The following is a 16,884-nucleotide window of genomic DNA, read 5'->3' as shown; positions in this document are numbered from 1 at the left end:
ATAGCAAACAAAAAACATAAAAATAAACAACAAAATAAGATAACACACCGCTTGATAATTAAAAAAACGAGACACTGTCAGAGTAATACTATAAGCTATCTATTCGAGATCACAAACATAATCAGAACACTACGAACAAGAAACTACAGGCACAAATACAAACAAAGCACTCTTCCCTACTATTACAGACGCACTCCTACCCACTAACCCTCTACCCTAATTCGCGTCTTCCATACTTTCCTATCAAGGGTCATGTCCTCCGTAAGCTGTAACCGCTTCATGTCATGCCTAATCACCTCCCTCCAATATTTCTTCGGCCTACCTCTACCCCACCTAAAATCATCCATATCTAGCCTAGCACACCTCTGTGCTGGAGCATCCGTGGACGTTCTTATCACATGCCTGAACCATCACAACCTCACCTCCTGTATCTTGTCTTCCATCGAAGTCACTCTAACCTTCTCTCGAATAACCTCATTTCTAACCTTATATCTCCTGGTAAGTCCATGCGTCCATCTCAACATTCTCATCTCCACCACCTTCAACTTTTGAATACGGGAGTTCTTAACTGACCAACACTCCGCTCTATACAACATATCCAGTCGGACTATCACTTTGTAGAACTTACCTTTAAGATTAGGAGGCACCTTCTTATCATAAAAAAAACTCCCGAAGAGAGCCTCCACTTCAACCACACTGCATCAATACGGTGCGTGACATCCTCGTCAATCTGTCCATTGTCCATTGCCCTGAATCATAGACCGTGACATCCTCGTCAATCTGTCCATTGCCCTGAATCATAGACTCAAGATACTTGAATCTATCCCTCTTCAATGATAAGAATATTGATTCAACTATTCTTCTATAGACCAAGAAATGGGTCTTTGAGCTTTTGCTGTTAAGTCGATCTACGTGAGACCATGTTTTGGTAAGCATCAGCATAATTGCTTTATCATTGAGGACATGGATGCCATGATATATACTCATGAAGAAATTTAAACTTCAGACTTGAAAATTAGGATTGTCACTGCCCTTGCACTTCTTCTGCGACATGCTTCAAGGAATCTACTATTCTTCATGATAACCCTCAAGAACACATGCTATATGTTTTTGGTGAAACTATATGGTCTTCTGTATCTTTGGTTTATTGGAGAAACTGTGCTTATTGAGATAAGATCTAGAATATTGGAAGTAAATTGTGCCAAAATCGTTTAAAAGGACAGAGAGATAGAGAGATTGAAGGTGACTAAACTTTTGCGCCAATTTTTACAGTCCCTCTCAAAATTGGCTCGACAAAATTCCTGAAACTTCATTTCGTATTGTAATTCTAGAATGAAGTGAATTAGAATTTAAAGAATCTCTTCCCTTCTTTTCCCCTGGGTCCTTGTATTTATTGAAGCATATGGGATGGTATAATATCGTTCCACTCAAAAGGATCTCTTGGTATCTGGAATTGTGGTGGTTGAGTTTTAAGTTTTCCTGTTAACCAAAGTTCATTATCATTGCAGACAGATTCAAATGACCTTATGAGACAGTCTCAAATATTTATTTATGCCAACGGGAATGACAAACCTCCAACCGCTATTGATTTGGACAAATCGCTCCTCAGGGACTTGTTATTCAACCATAGTCCTGCTAAGGTATGTTGCTTATGCGTTATAGATGAAGTATTTTGCATTCATAAAATGGCAAAACTTACCTTTCCAGCTTTCCCGTAAATGCTAAATTGGACGTCTTCTATGTAACACTTCTACTTTTTAACTCTGAAATATAACTTTGAAAATCTTTGTGACTCCCATTACTGGTCAAGACCAGTACAAATTGGCAATAGGGAGAAAATGTTTGGGAGTAGAGCTACCTACCTGTATGAATTAGCGACATATTGCTTTTGGGCCAGAAGCCATTGACCCTGAAAAACCGAATATATGGGCACCGGAGTGTGGTATCTGTGATACCACAATAGTAGGTTTTCTAATCCTCTGGCGAACAATGTAAGCATTGCCCGAGAGCTGTGTAAAATTGAGTGTCTTGTCTAATTCTTGATGCAAGAAAGATGCAAACTATTTTTGGGGTGGGTTTAAAATGGGCAGATTAACTTTTCTCTAGTTGTTGTCTTGTTTTACAAGTTCAATGTCTGTATTAAGTGTATACTTGTGGGGACTTGGCATTTGTGCATATTCCAAGCTTTCTCCTTTTACCATTTAAATTCTGTGCAGGATGTTGCATTAGCATCTGTCTCAATGAGGTCGATTCCCTTTTCCCCAGTTTTGGAGAAGCTTTGTCTATCCGACTCCAAGTATGGTTCTGTTAGGCGGTTTTATATAGAAACAGCAGAAGATAATGCAATACCAATAGCCTTACAGCAAAACATAATTAGCAATAATCCTCCAGAACGAGTTTTTCATCTTAAGGGCGCTGATCACTCGCCTTTTTTCTCCAAGCCTCAAGGCCTACATAAGATATTAGTAGAGATCTCCAGGATTCCATCAACTTGAAGTAGCTGTACCGTATTTCTTATATTATTAGAAAAGTAGAAAAGTCACACCAACATGTTCCAGGCACAAATATAGCTAAGTTATTGTTGTCTAAATTAACCATATGTGGAATGTTCAAAGTAACTATTGTTGTCTATATTCCATTTACCTTACTTGTGGTAGAGAGAATTTCCTTGTGGAAGTGACCCAGGAAAAGGAATGCTTTAAGATTTGATGTCAGAATGAAAATATAATAGATATAAACTTATTCTTTTAACTCTCACTGGGTTTTTTTCACTGGTGAAGCTTAAGATATGCTCGGGTACAGACATTTTAAGTCAACTATTTCAAGTGTGAATTACCATTGCCCGTTTGGCGTTTGGTCATGAAATATTATTTCAAAAAACTTGTTTAGCTATCAGTATTTGCTAATATGAGCTATGGTATTTGTAACGTTAAGTGTAACATTAGAATTCTTGTGGTTACATTTTTACGTGTAAGTTTCAAGTGACGTTCATGTTAAAATCACCTGGACAACTTTACAAATTCTTCTAATCTTCTTCAACAAAAAGTCCTAATGATCCTTTTTTTGTTTTTTATATTCAATTAAAAGTGACACTTCTTTTATAGTATATCACATAAATTAAGATAAAAGTATGAAATTTACTGTACTTGCATGATATGCAAGCTCTGACAAGGACAAAAGGTATTGCCGACACATCTGGCACAATATTTTTGTATTACCACCGACAAATTCCACGAAACAAAATGTTGCCCTCTGTATATATTCTTGTTCCCATTTCTTTTTTATAGTGATTGATTTGATAGTGTTTTGTGGAATATAATCAACTTAATATGTATTTGAAAGTATATTGACATGTATATTATCAAGAAAAACCAACAAGATTGATAAAAAAAATATTAATTTAATTTTAAAAATCGATTAAAACCGAATTATGAAAGCCTAAAATTGGGAACAATTATCGGTGTGATAGTAGCCGGTCATCTTAGCTGTTTCCACCATGATTTCATTCATGTCTGTCTTGCCTATTTTCCAAACAAGTTGCAACAAAAAGACATTAAAGGATACTGAGAAACTCACATGTGGTGGAAGGCCACTTATTTTGTTTCCATTCCATGCACCGAATCACCAGTTAAGTAATTCCATTTATGTGATATAATTTGATGAGACACAAATTTTAAGAATAAATAAAGATTTATAATTTTTATCAAATTATTCTAGCTATTTTTAATTAAGTGGGCTTTATAAGTGAGATCAGTGAAAAAAAAAAATGAAATTCTTTTTGAATGGAAAAAAATAATAACACATAAAATAAAACAAGAGTACAACTTTTCTATTCGTCACTACTCACATATCACAAATCCCCTCCGTTTTTTTATGAAATGAATCTATGCGACCTTTATCTCTTGCGTCTCAATTTACGAGATCATAACATTTATTTTAAATTATTAATTAAAAAAATATCTTTTTGCTTTTAATCTAATAATATAGCACAAATTGAGATTAAAAGAAAAGCACCAACTTTTATCAAGATGATACCATACCACCACAATCAAATTCTTATCTTATCTATACCATAAAATTGTTAAGAAATTATTTGGGATAGATCCTCGACGATTCAACTAAAGCATTTTCATTTTAAAAGTAGACCTTGAAGCCAACGATGTTTTATAAACTTGGTGACGTTTAAAAAAATATTTTGATACAAAATTTGAAAATTAGCTTTATGACAGATCAAAATATTCTTTATTTCATCTTTCTATTTTTATTTATTTTGATATCTGTAAATTATTACTTGATACATTTCATTTTTAACATAATGAATTTACAATAAGATACTAATATGCACCAAATCAAGTGATTTTTGATCTCTCTTAAAACATATCCAATAAAATTATTGATGTGTCTATTACAATCCATGCATAATTTTGTCGGCGACCAAATGACCCCATAGCTTAGTTGGCAAAAATTAATTCCTCCATTTACAGGTTAAACAACAAATTCATATCTTAGTTGTGCAACCAAATGAACCCATATTCGAAATGTTATATTACGAATTCAAATGCCTGCAAGAACTTACCTCCCATTGAAAATATTAAATATATTTAAGTTATTATAGTTACGTGATTTAACAATATAAAATTGCATAATATAATTTAAGTAATAATTATGTATTTATTATATATCTATTATAGTAATTTGATACAAATATCCAATGCAAACTTTTCTTTTGACCATTTACCCCTAATATTGCATAACTAAACGAGTTTCACTGACTTACTTCTATTGTTGCTCAAAAATGCACTTCCTATCATTTTACAAAAGAAAAAAAAAAGAAAAATTTAGTGTACTAAAGTTTTGGTATGCGCGAGTAAATAGAGATAATAATATGATATTATGTACTGAATTTTCATAACAATAAAAGGCATGGGTAGGCATCTTAGTTTCTAAAAATTCAAAGGATTGTACTTGAAATTGATTAATAATATAGGGCTATTTAGTATAATTACCCTTTTCTTTTTTCAAAATTCAAATTCCCAATTTAAAACCTTTATTTAAAGATAGTAGTATTTTCCCCAATCGGCCCCTTTCCTCTGTCTCTCCCTTCGGAAATTGATACCAAAGGTATGGATTCCACCCCCCTCCCTTCTTTAATTTTCCTTTTTTTCTATTGATGTAAGTTTCTGTTTTAATTTTTTTATAATGTTTAATTTCTGTACAGGAGGATTGTAATTGCTACCTATCTGTTTTTCTTTTCTTTTTTAGGAAAAAATTGTAGATAATAACGCTCATTTTTATCTGTTTAATATGAGTTTATAAAATTTTTAATTCAAACATGTTGATGTGGATTGTTGTGTTATAGATCTTGTGCTCTTTTAATGGGAAAATCGAAAATGGTTAGTGTGAGAAAACTGGAATTTGGTTATTTTTTTCCATAGGCAGATTTTCAGTTTTCTCAGTAGATCTGTAGTGCTTTTGGGTTGAGTGATTTCCAAACGTAGTTCTTGGATGTAGTGACGGAGCCAGAATTTTCACCAAGGGTTCGACACGTACTATATATGCATAAAAGATAATTTTAACCTTATATATACAATGTACTTTTCGCCGATCCCGCCTGGCTCCATCCGAACTAGGATGAATAAAATTAGGAAGAGAAACCTAGACTTTTTATCTGGAGTGAACAGGATTTGGATCATTAGTATGCTATGTGGATTTTGTTGATCTTTGAACCATTTTTGTAATTAGAGTGAACAACTTATTGTAGTTTGCTTAGTGATGTTGTGTTATTAAGGTGAGCATAGTTGTATGCTTATCAATGTTTACTGAACGAAATTGCTAACAAGTTTTAAGAACACCATTGAACTGCTCTATTTCAATTTAACATTTGCGTTGAATACTTGCTGATTAACAGCTTTTGTTTTACTTGTTTGATCTATTTGCAATTGATGCTCCTCGGAGCAAGAGAGAATGTTTCAGTCAATTCTTAGTTGTGCATCTTAATTCCAAAATAACATTTGTAAACTCGTGTTTTTATAAATGTGCAGTTGTTAATCAATCATTAAGGATGGGTCGCGGAGTGAGTGCTGGGGGAGGTCAGAGCTCCTTGGGCTACCTGTTTGGTAGTGGAGAGCCTGCTAACAATTCTCAGACTACTCGCAACGTGGAAAAGGCTCCAAGTAATGAGCCTGCCCCAAAGCCAGCTGCTGTTTCACAACCTGTGGATAACACCAAGAATGTTCCAGCAGGCATTCACAGTAGCAACACAAACAACTATTTCCGTGCCGATGGCCAGAACTGCGGCAACTTTCTAACGGTATGCTAGTTAGCAACTTCTTATGATTCCTGGTGCCATTTTCTTGTACTTGGAGTGCTTTTTAAAGTTTGCTTAGTTGTGTCTATGTTGAATTGCGTAATCATTTCATCTAAAAGCTTAAACTGTTAAGAGATAAAAACTTAAATTGTTAGAGAGAGCATGGATATCTTTTTTGATAATGGGTTGCCGTGAGTATTGAATGCTAGATTCTCTGGCTGCTTTGATATTATATTGAATTGTGTGATCTTGTCTAAAAATTTAAGTCGATAAAGAGATCACATGTATTACTTGTTTATGTCTTCAACAATCTGCTATCCTAAACACACTTTTTTCCTTAATTTTTACCCATTCTTCTATCATTGGTGTATGTAGCTGCATAATTTTTTCTTTCTTGTCAGATCTCTTGTTTTGAGATCATAATACTCCATTTCGCCAGCCCGTCAGTTTGTGTACTGTAAGATTTAGCTAGCTGTCTCAATAGGCATTATCAGTCTACATTTAGGCTTTTATTTTCTTGTCATTGAAAGAATGTTATGAATATTAGCACCTTTTTGGCGTGCTTGAAGATTTAAGTGGTTACCAATCTTTGTCCTGGAATGATTGCAGGAAAGGCGTTCAACCAAGGTCCAAGCAGCGCCTGGTGGTGGATCTTCCTTGGGGTATTTATTTGGTAATGGCAGCGGCAAGTGATGTCACTTGACACTTGACATCAAGCTTCAATAGTTTGCTTTCCCTGTTATGTTGGAAGTATGAATGGATTTCAATAACTGCAAATTTGGAACTTATTTCACAATTGTAATAGTGTCTAAGTGACACAGGATTCAAACTGCTATGCAAGTGCTAAACGCTGCATTACCATTATATCTGTATCATGGGAGTAACAACACACTTCTTAAGTTTAATATGTTGAATGTGGAAATGACATCATCTGATATAAGCATGTTTTATATTTTCCATTTAAGCTGTACACTACCATTGAGATGTCAAGTGCCATGCTGCGTGTTAGCAACAACATCCTGGGTGTATCCTGACAGAGCGAGGTCTGGGGAGGGTATCGTGTAAGCATTCTGTACCTCTACCTCAAAGGTGAAGTTGAGAGCTAGAGAAGTTTTTGATAGATGCTGCGTGTTAACAGCAGTAACAATTAACCAACTTATGATGGATATTAACATGCTCTATCTTCCCATAGTGAGGAAATCAATCTCATTTATTCGAGTGATCCAATTAACACTCAATACAGCAACAAATATATCATTGTTATCAGCAGCATGTATCTTTCATACTGTTCTTTACGGACATTGTAAATCACCAAACTATACTCATTCGCCTACAAGTCTTGCACGAAAAATCCCAACTGAATTGGCAAAGGACATAACCCGCAGAATCACCACATTTTCTTTCATTTTTTATAAACTTGACAAATTATTGGTGTTACTGGACAAACACACTTGGTATACGTGCCTCACAGGCATTTCTTAATAAAGTAGACACCTAGATGAGATATAGTTGCCCTCTTAATTTCTCTAAGAAATGTCAAATCTTAATACGTTGATGCAAAAACAACATAGTTGACATCCATCCTTTCATCACCGATACATTTGTTGACGTTTCCTCCACTTTCTAGCACCTCCTCATCCAACTCCCAACTAAAATCCTTGAACGATCAACCAAATATCTAACATTTCCAAAAAAGAAACAAAGAAAGCATTTGCTTTATACCAATGGCATCAAACAAGCATTTCTTTGAGATTTCTTGCGGACTCTGGTTATGAAAACAAATCCTACAACTCAACTAGGAAAGTAAAAAAACACGCAAGTTATCACCAAAATTAAAGTACTAACATTGCAAAACTGTAGCATATCACCAAAGTAATAACAACGAAAAGAATGCAGATAAACTAAATTTGATTTCCACTTTTAAATTAAGTAGAAAACATGCAATTTCCAAAATTGAAGACCTAATTCTGAAAATTAAACCGAAACTCTTAATAGTTGAGTCGTTAGAATCCTAGCTTGGTGCGGCGCCAGTGCCTGCGCTTGGCGTTGTAGCGGATGGTGTTGTCAGTGCGCATGCGGATCCAGTTAGGAATAGGCCTATTTTGCCTCTGCTTCTTCTTTATCATGAATGTCTTGTGCTACGGCTGAAATTCAAACAATCATAACTACAAACATAGGGCAACGGCGTACCATTTTCGGTTCTGCTCAACAACTGGACAGACTCAAGCGCCGCGGATTTGAAAAACCTACTCACACACCTGCTGCGTTGCTGAAAAGACTTTACTTTACAATTAATGGTCTTTTCACCTTTTTCTTTTAAAATGTTAACGTTACACTAAATAACATATTTGTTTAAATAATAATTAAATTCAATATCTTTTAAAGAATTTATTTAATTAAATCTAATATTTACTACAAGAAATTCAAAACCGATCAACATTCATCTGTTACCTGTAAACTGCAATAAAATAATACGACATCAAAACAATATAATTAAATCTAACCTTTACGCAAAAAAAAATCTCAAATTCGTCCGTCACTCATCTATCATCTGTAAACTATAACAAAATAATACGACAATAGAGATATCAAAATAATACAACCAAACTTTACCTTTACACAAAAAAAAAACTCAAAATAGAGATATAAAAACAATATAATTAAACATAATATTCACTTAAAAATATTCTTCAAAGTCAACCGACATTCATCTACCACTTGTAAATTCATAATCTACAACAAAATAATACAATAGTGATTGTAAAACTTCAGTTTTGATGAAATTAATTCTTGTCTGAGTGAAAATTTAGACACTAAAGAATGACTTGAATGAAAATAAAGAAGATATATACACACACGTTGAATTCTATTATGTTGACTAAAATAGTGAAGAAGCTGGGGTTAGAAAATTAAGCATCCACCAATCTAGACATGCAACCGAATCAAGTTGGATGAGCATCAATCATATTTTTCCAATAAGGAAATCAGTTTTCTTTTTAGTTTAACGTGCATCTTAATATTTATAGAAGTATTTCCTTAATAAAGTCTTATTTTAAAATTATTTTTATATTCTATTTTAGAAGTATTTTTTCTAATTGATTAGTACAAAGAAAAATATTAATTGATTCTCCTCCATATATTTTAGGAGTCCTATGTATTTTAGGAGTCTAGTTAATGTAATAAAAATAATTAAATAATAATTTGAAGAAATTAGGAGTATGCATGTATTGCACGTGTAATATCTAATTATTTAAAATTAGATAATTATATCTATTGCAGAAGTTTTTAATAAAGTGAAAAAAGTTTAAATCACTTTTCAAAAATCTTTCACACTTCAATATAATAATGTTAACATAATATATATTTTATTGTAAGCACATATATATATTACCACCAGAAATTCAAGTGGTTAATGGATTGTCACTTTTGTATTTGTCATGCAGTACCTCTTTTTTTTGTTGCTAGAGGTTGAGAGAGATGCATCAATTTGAACCATTTTTGTAATACGACTATTTTTTAAAAAAAAATTATATTTAAAATCTTTCCTTATTTGTAAAGTTAATTCTTTAGAAAAAATTTTATTCTTACTTAAAACTTTTTAAAATTTGGTACTTATTGTATTTTTGTTATTCTAACGATTTCATATTTATTTCTAGATTTTTCAAATATTTTTAAAATCAACTTTAGTTGATTTAGAATTCTTAAACTAATGAAAAGGGTATTAGTTGTCACTCATTCAGATGACTTCTAATAAAGAAAGGTTTTACTATAATATTTAATTAATTTTCAACTTTTAAATTAAAAAAATGATGAAAAAATGATTATTTTCTAAAACAAAACTTTTAAGTGCGTTGCACATTGATCCCTAATCTTTATTTAAATTAATTTGGAGGAAAAAATAGTGTATGAGACAAATATTTTGATTGGAATTTTTATACCTTTAATAAATAATTGTGCACTGAAAGTCGTATTCAATGCCAATTAAATATTTAGGCGTCCTAAACACTGATTTTCTTTTTTTTTTTTTCTTTTTTATAAAATTCAGATTTAATGTTGCTCCTATATATTGGCATATTGGTCTAGAATTAAATTTAGTAGGTGGAGTTAGAAATTCTAATGAAAAAATGACAAGAAATCTTATGCATGTGAAAAGAATTCAACAATTTATATAAATGCAGAAAACTTATTTTTAAATCTCTTAAGATGCATTTATAGGTGAAAAAAATTCAACAATTCATATTGATTAGAGAACAATTAGTACTTTTCGAAATGTATTTGGATACCTATTTGATTTTAAAATATCAAAATAACTATAGTTCAAGGTCGGCTCTACTAGTTGAAAAAATAGACAATCGTCTTAGGTCCCCAAATTTAAGGCGCTTTATTTTTATTTTTTTTAATAATAATAGATTATAAGCTTTTTGTAAAAGAAATTATGAAGTACTATTAGTAGGAAAAATAAATTTCTTGTATAAAAGTAAAGAATTATTAGAAGTTTGATGTATTTAAATTTTAAAGTACTGTCTCAAGAAAGATTAAATGCATTAGTTATATTAGAGAAAAAAAAATTATTAGAAGAAATCAACTTTAAAAAAGTATTAACAACTTTGCATCTCAAAATATTTAAAATATAGACTTCATAAAAACATATATTTATTTTTTCTTAAAAATTTAAGGCCTCCTTTCAATTTCCGTCTTAGGCCACCGGAGTGCTTGAGCCGCCCCTGGTATAGTTATAAAAACTAATCAAATCGACTCTCAAAATGTGAAATGTAACAATTACGAAGAAAATATTATAATTTTTCAATTGAACCCCCTTCATCGTCTATCTACTCACCCAAATAGAGTTTATAACATTCATAACACTAAATACATAGATCTAATAAAAATAATAGTCACCCAAATAGAGCTTATAACATTCATAACACTAAATACATAGATCTAATAAAAATAATAGTCATATCAAGTGAATTTTCTTTCACATATTTAATGGTAAGTGCATGTAAATGTTACTAGCAAAAATTGACCAAAGTTGTGTAGCTTGCTCACCTCTTCTACATCGATACAGTAAAACTAAAGCTTAGAAAACAAAACAAAACAAAACAAACCTAATCCTCCCGCTGCTGTATATATTCTTGAATGTCTGCAGGGGCTCAGCTATTGCCACAGACAGGCTCTCTCTCTTTCGCAATATACTCAACAATTTTACTTCTTTTAATTTTCTCAAATATGGATTCTGATCTGAATTCATATTGCGTAGATACATACTGCTAGTTTGGAAAACCTTCTTTTCCATTTTGATTTATATTGAGCTTCTGAAACTTGATGTGAGGCATGTTCAAACATAAGAATATTTTCTCGCAATTTTGTGGAAATGCTTGTAGCTTCTCTGTTACATTGGTCAGTTTTATGATTTTGAAGAGTACGATTTATCTCAGGGATAAGTGGAATAAGACACCAAGTTTACTATCATTATAAATAATTTTGAGATGCAACTACGCAAACTCAATTTTACCTGATTCGGGATCTTTAAAAAACAACCTCTTTATCTTCTCCTTGTCCTATGATAACTTCAATAGTAAGAAATTGAAAAAAATATTATCATTAAAGAAATTTATGATGAACGATAAAATAATTTCAGATCTTTTATTCACATGACAGATATCAAATACGTCTATCGAAGATTAATGAAAAAAGTAATAGCGGAAGGAAGATCTAATCCCTAAAACTCTTGCACAAAACTAAGAAAAATGAATTAAAATAGTGGATCATACCTTTTTTTTTCACTTGCTATTGTCCGGGAGAAATCTTCTCCATGACCATATTGAGGACATCGAACACATAGTGAATTGAACAAATCTAGAATCTCTTAATTTAAGAATTAATTGATTCTCCTCCCATGTATTTTACGATCCTATATATTTTAGGAGTCTAGTTAATATAATAAAAAGAATTAAATATTAAATTGAAGGAAATAGTGAAAAGATAATTTTGTCTAAAGAAGAGTTTTTTTAATGAAGGACAAAAAGTTCAAATCACTTTTATAAGGGGCTTCACACTTTTAATATATTATAGATTATAGATTATAGATATAGATTATAGATTATAGATATAGATATAGATATAGATATAGATATAGATTATTGATATAGATATAGATTATAGATTAAATGTATCAAACATAAATTATTTCAGTTGAAATTTTTTCCGTAATTTTCCAACTTTGTCTCCTATTTGATTTGTGATACAAATTTTTCATCTACAACTGACAAAACTGTCATTTACTATTTTAAAATATTTAAGGCTATTATTAACTAAAATAATCTCATAATTAAATTAATTATATTTTGATTTAAGTAGAAAGTCCTACGACTATATAGAATTTAAATGTAACTAAAATTTACCTTATTATATAAATCTCATGATTAATTTTTTCCTATTTTAATTTAAGTAGGAGGTCCTACAACTTTTTGGGATTTAAATGTAACTAAAATTTATCTTATAATATAAATCTTTTATAAATGCCTATACGTGCAATATACACTAACCATAATTAATGTTGGATGAAAATTTATTACTTAGAATTTTAGTCATTAGAAAACTAGGACTTAAACACCTTATATAATTATCTATAATCTATATCTATGATCTATATCTATAATATATATCAAAAGTACTCTTAGAAAAGTGATTTGAACTTTTTACCCTTCATTAAAACACTCTGCTTTAGACAAAATTGTCATTTTACTATTGTTAAAATTATTATTTAATTATTTATTATCTTAAAAAGGAGTCCTGAAATATCTGGTGAGAGAAAAGTTCTGCACTATATGGTAAGAGAAAAAAAAGATATTGATAAATTTTTTATCCCCATAAAATAAAATCACTTAAGGAGACATAAAAAACTCATGTTCGATTGAAATATTTATATTTATTATGCAATTATGAGGAAATTTCGGGTATAGATTTTTTCCTTTTCTCTCTTTTTAAGTTTACAACCCAGAAAAAAAAGATAAAAAGTACAAAGTTTTTTGTTTGTTTGTTTGAAAGTTACCAACATGGAAAAAAAAGGATAAAAATTACTATTATTAGCTTTGGTTAAACCAAGAATGAAAAAAGGGATTTAGATTAATACAAGAATAAGTAGGAAATTATTGGTGCGAAATTACTAATATTTAGCAATCATACTTTATATTTATTTTACTTGGAACTAATATTATTCTAATATGATAAATAATAAATGGAATTAAGAAAATCATATTTCTGTAACTCTTTCTTGGAGATTTTTTTTTAAAACTTTTATAAATTGCGAATGTTTCTTTTTATTGTAAAAGAATATGAATGTTGCGAATTAGGATAGAAGATTAAATTTTTTTTTATTTATGTATTTGAATATGTTTCTTGTGATATCGTAGCTTTAATTTTATGTGCAATTTAATTGTAATGTCATCGCATGCCCGCAATAATTTTTTTTTAATAAATTTGTAGTTGTTTTTTTATATATTTTCATTAAATAGAAAGACATGGAGGTCATAATTGATAGAAGGTTTTTGATTTATGAATCATGTTTTTTGTAATTTCATAACTTTTATGTGCACTTTAGTTTTAATATTGTTGCATGCCTGTAGTCAGGGACGGAGCTGCACTTGAGATAGGGGGTTTATCCGAACCTCCATCGACGAAAAATTATACTATATATACGTGGTTGTAATCTCTCTCTCTCTCTCTCTCTCTCTCTCTCTATATATATATATATATATATATAGTAGATGTCAAATCCCTTAAGTTAGTTCGTATATTCACTTGTGAAATCCCTTGGTGAAAACTTGGCTCCGCCACTACCTGTAGTACATTTATTTTCAAAATTTTGTGATTCTTTCTTTACACAGATGCATTAGATAAGAGAGTATGAAGGTCAGGGATTAAAGTAGAAGGTTAATTTCTTTTTATGAATCATGTTTTAATTTTATAATCAATTAAAATCACGTGCAGCGAAAAGTCTAGAACTTATTTGTAATAGAATTCAATATATACATTAAAATAATAAATTTATCCTATTTTTGAACAGTTGCTTTATTTTTGAAGAAAAAACATCTAAAAATATGTACAAATTATTTTAGACTTGAATTCAACGTGTGTGTTATATATGTGTATATAAATATATAAAGTTTTTTCTACTTTTACTATATTTTCTTATTTTGTTTTCATTCAAGGCGTTCTTTATGGTCAAAATTTCCTCTCAAGCGAAAATTGAAAGGTTAGTTTTAATTGCATTATTTTGATATCTTTATTATCGTATTATTTTATTTTAATTTACAGGTAGTAGATGAATGTTGATCGGCTTTGAAGAATTCTTTTAGGTAAAGGTTAGGTTTAACTATATTATTTTAATATCTCTATTAGTGTATAATTTGTGATAGTTTATAGATCGTAGATAATAGTTTACAGGTTGTAGATGAATGTCGATCAACTTTGAGATTTTTTTGTGTAAAGGTTAGGTTTAGTTGTATTATTTTGATATCTCTTTTATCATATTGAATTTTTTTAAAAAGGTATAAATTAGGTTTAATTGCATTTTTTTGATGTCTCTGATTTGAGAATTTTTTTTGTATAGTTTTTTTGATATCTCTAATATCATATTATTTTGTTGTAGTTTACAGGCGGCAGATGAATGTCTATCGGCTTTGAGGAATTTTTTGGTAAAGGTTAGATTTGATGATATTGTTTTTATATCTCTATCATCATGTTATTTTGTTGTAGTTTACAATGTCGATCCGATTTGAGAATTTTTTGGTAAATGTTAAGTTTAATTAAATAAATTCTCCATCTCTGCATATTCAAATAAAGTTGAATTTAATTATTATACTCATCTTCATCAATTTAAATAAATATTCTATTTAGTATATATTTGAATTCATTAAAGTGAGATTCGAGCGTACACCTAAATTAGTTTACTTATACTTAAGAAGCAAGAACTCCTATATTTAGTATATTTCTAAATGAATTAAAATACTACCATATATAATTATTTGCTTAAATTATAATTCTATCTAAATGACTTTTGCAAATCTTTATTGTCGTTTCTTCTTCTTTTTTTCTTTCTCGTTTCATCAAATATATGACACAAGCATATACTATTCACGATGACCTTTATAATGTGGAGAGCAACAATTAATAGAGTTCCAACAAATGAAATATCAGCAAAATTTGGAAACATTCAATCAAAGTGCTATTACTATCTATTGAAGTGACATGAAATCTGCAAGCCAAAAAATGTTAAATTTATTTTTGTATTCATTTTTATTATTTAATAAAATATCACATTTAATGTAACGTTTGAACTCATTAAAGTGAGATACACGCGCATGACACGTACACCTAAACTAGTTTAAGAAAGATAGTAAAAAGACAATTTTGTCTAAAATAGAAACTTTTAATGCAATATAAATATTGATAGATATAGATTAATAATCTTAAATCAACTATAACAAGTAATTACTCAACCGCGATTTCAATGTAATCGCGGCGACAAATTGGACATTTCATCTCCCAATCCATCCAAGTTGATATACAACTCATGTGATAGATGTGGTCGCATGAGAGTACACATACATGTTTTTTTTTTTAAAAAAAAAAAAAAAAAAAAAACGAAAGACAAATTTGATATATATTGTCATTGAAATAAATATTGTCTAATTCGGAGTAGGGTAAATAAGGGAACTGATCTATTATTTTTCGAACAGATGATTTTGTTCTACTATTTTTGACTCTTTTAATACACACTTCTACTAAATGATAAAGCAAAAACAAAAAAGAAGATAGCCCCAGAACTCTAACAATATTGACGCTACATCTCGCCAGCCTCATAACTCCAACTACACACAGTCTCAGAACTCCAACAATATTAACGGTGAATCTTTAGATGTATAACTTACACACATGTTTAACAATATATTTGAATTTAAATTTTATTATTAATTGACGCGATGCACTTGCAACACACATGATGCACATAAAACACACATAAAAGATAATTTTATTGATTATGCTCAAAGACAGGGCAACAGTGGCTCAATGGAATTGGTATCCCGATTCATCCAAGTTAATATACAACTTTTGTGATCGATATGATTGCATGGGAGTACGCAGGTTTTTTTTAAACTCTGAAAGATAAATTTGACAGGTATTGTCGTTGAAACAAATATCATCTAATTTGGAGTATGGTAAATAAGAAAATTGGTCTATTGTTTTTCGATCAGAATATTTTTATTCTATTATCTTTGGCTCTTCTAATACAAACTTTTAATGATAAACCACAAATATAAAAACAAAACAACCCCAGAATTCCAACAAAACTGACGTTCGATCTTGTCCAGTAAGCTTTGTGACAGGAGCTAATGTTTGAAAATTCATAATCGAAGACATTTCTTGCCAAGTTAACGTACGTTGAAGCGTTGCAATAGCTAGGAAGGAAGATTAGAGGAGTGAATAAATGAATGAATTCATAAGTGAATAATGTTGATTATACATAATATCCAAATTTCAAAGCGTAATTCAAGTTAAAATCCACACTTAAT

General features: G+C 30.4%; 3 protein-coding genes across 3 annotated transcripts in view; 2 read left to right on the top strand and 1 right to left on the bottom strand.

The window, feature by feature from the left end:
* Positions 1–2,865, top strand: part of LOC107860441 (putative methylesterase 11, chloroplastic) — a 9,460-nt gene extending 6,595 nt beyond the window's left edge. Inside the window, exons 4-5 of the mRNA XM_016705809.2 lie at positions 1,509–1,640; positions 2,217–2,865. Coding sequence (XP_016561295.2) covers positions 1,509–1,640; positions 2,217–2,495 — 411 coding nt within the window. The 3' untranslated portion in view covers positions 2,496–2,865. The remainder of the gene's footprint in view (positions 1–1,508; positions 1,641–2,216) is intronic.
* A 1,669-nt stretch (positions 2,866–4,534) lies between these two features.
* Positions 4,535–7,266, top strand: LOC107860442 (protein SPIRAL1-like 3). Its single transcript, XM_016705810.2, has 3 exons — positions 4,535–5,121; positions 6,042–6,310; positions 6,917–7,266. The coding sequence occupies exons 2-3, from the start codon at positions 6,062–6,064 to the stop codon at positions 6,998–7,000; spliced, it is 333 nt and encodes a 110-aa protein (XP_016561296.1). The 5' UTR covers positions 4,535–5,121; positions 6,042–6,061; the 3' UTR covers positions 7,001–7,266.
* Positions 7,267–8,022: 756 nt separating this feature from the next.
* On the bottom strand, positions 8,023–9,803 carry LOC107861430 (60S ribosomal protein L39-2). Its single transcript, XM_016706768.2, has 2 exons — positions 9,732–9,803; positions 8,023–8,445 (listed from the first exon to the last, which is right to left on the bottom strand). Exons 1-2 carry the CDS (start codon positions 9,801–9,803, stop codon positions 8,311–8,313), a joined length of 207 nt encoding a protein of 68 aa, XP_016562254.2. The 3' UTR covers positions 8,023–8,310.
* Between the last annotated feature and the right edge of the window lie 7,081 nt (positions 9,804–16,884).

Source organism: Capsicum annuum, chromosome 2, assembly GCF_002878395.1.
Source record: "Capsicum annuum cultivar UCD-10X-F1 chromosome 2, UCD10Xv1.1, whole genome shotgun sequence".
NCBI lineage: Eukaryota > Viridiplantae > Streptophyta > Magnoliopsida > Solanales > Solanaceae > Capsicum > Capsicum annuum.
Note: the sequence above shows the minus strand (reverse complement) of the source record. Positions and strands in the feature narration are given on the sequence as shown.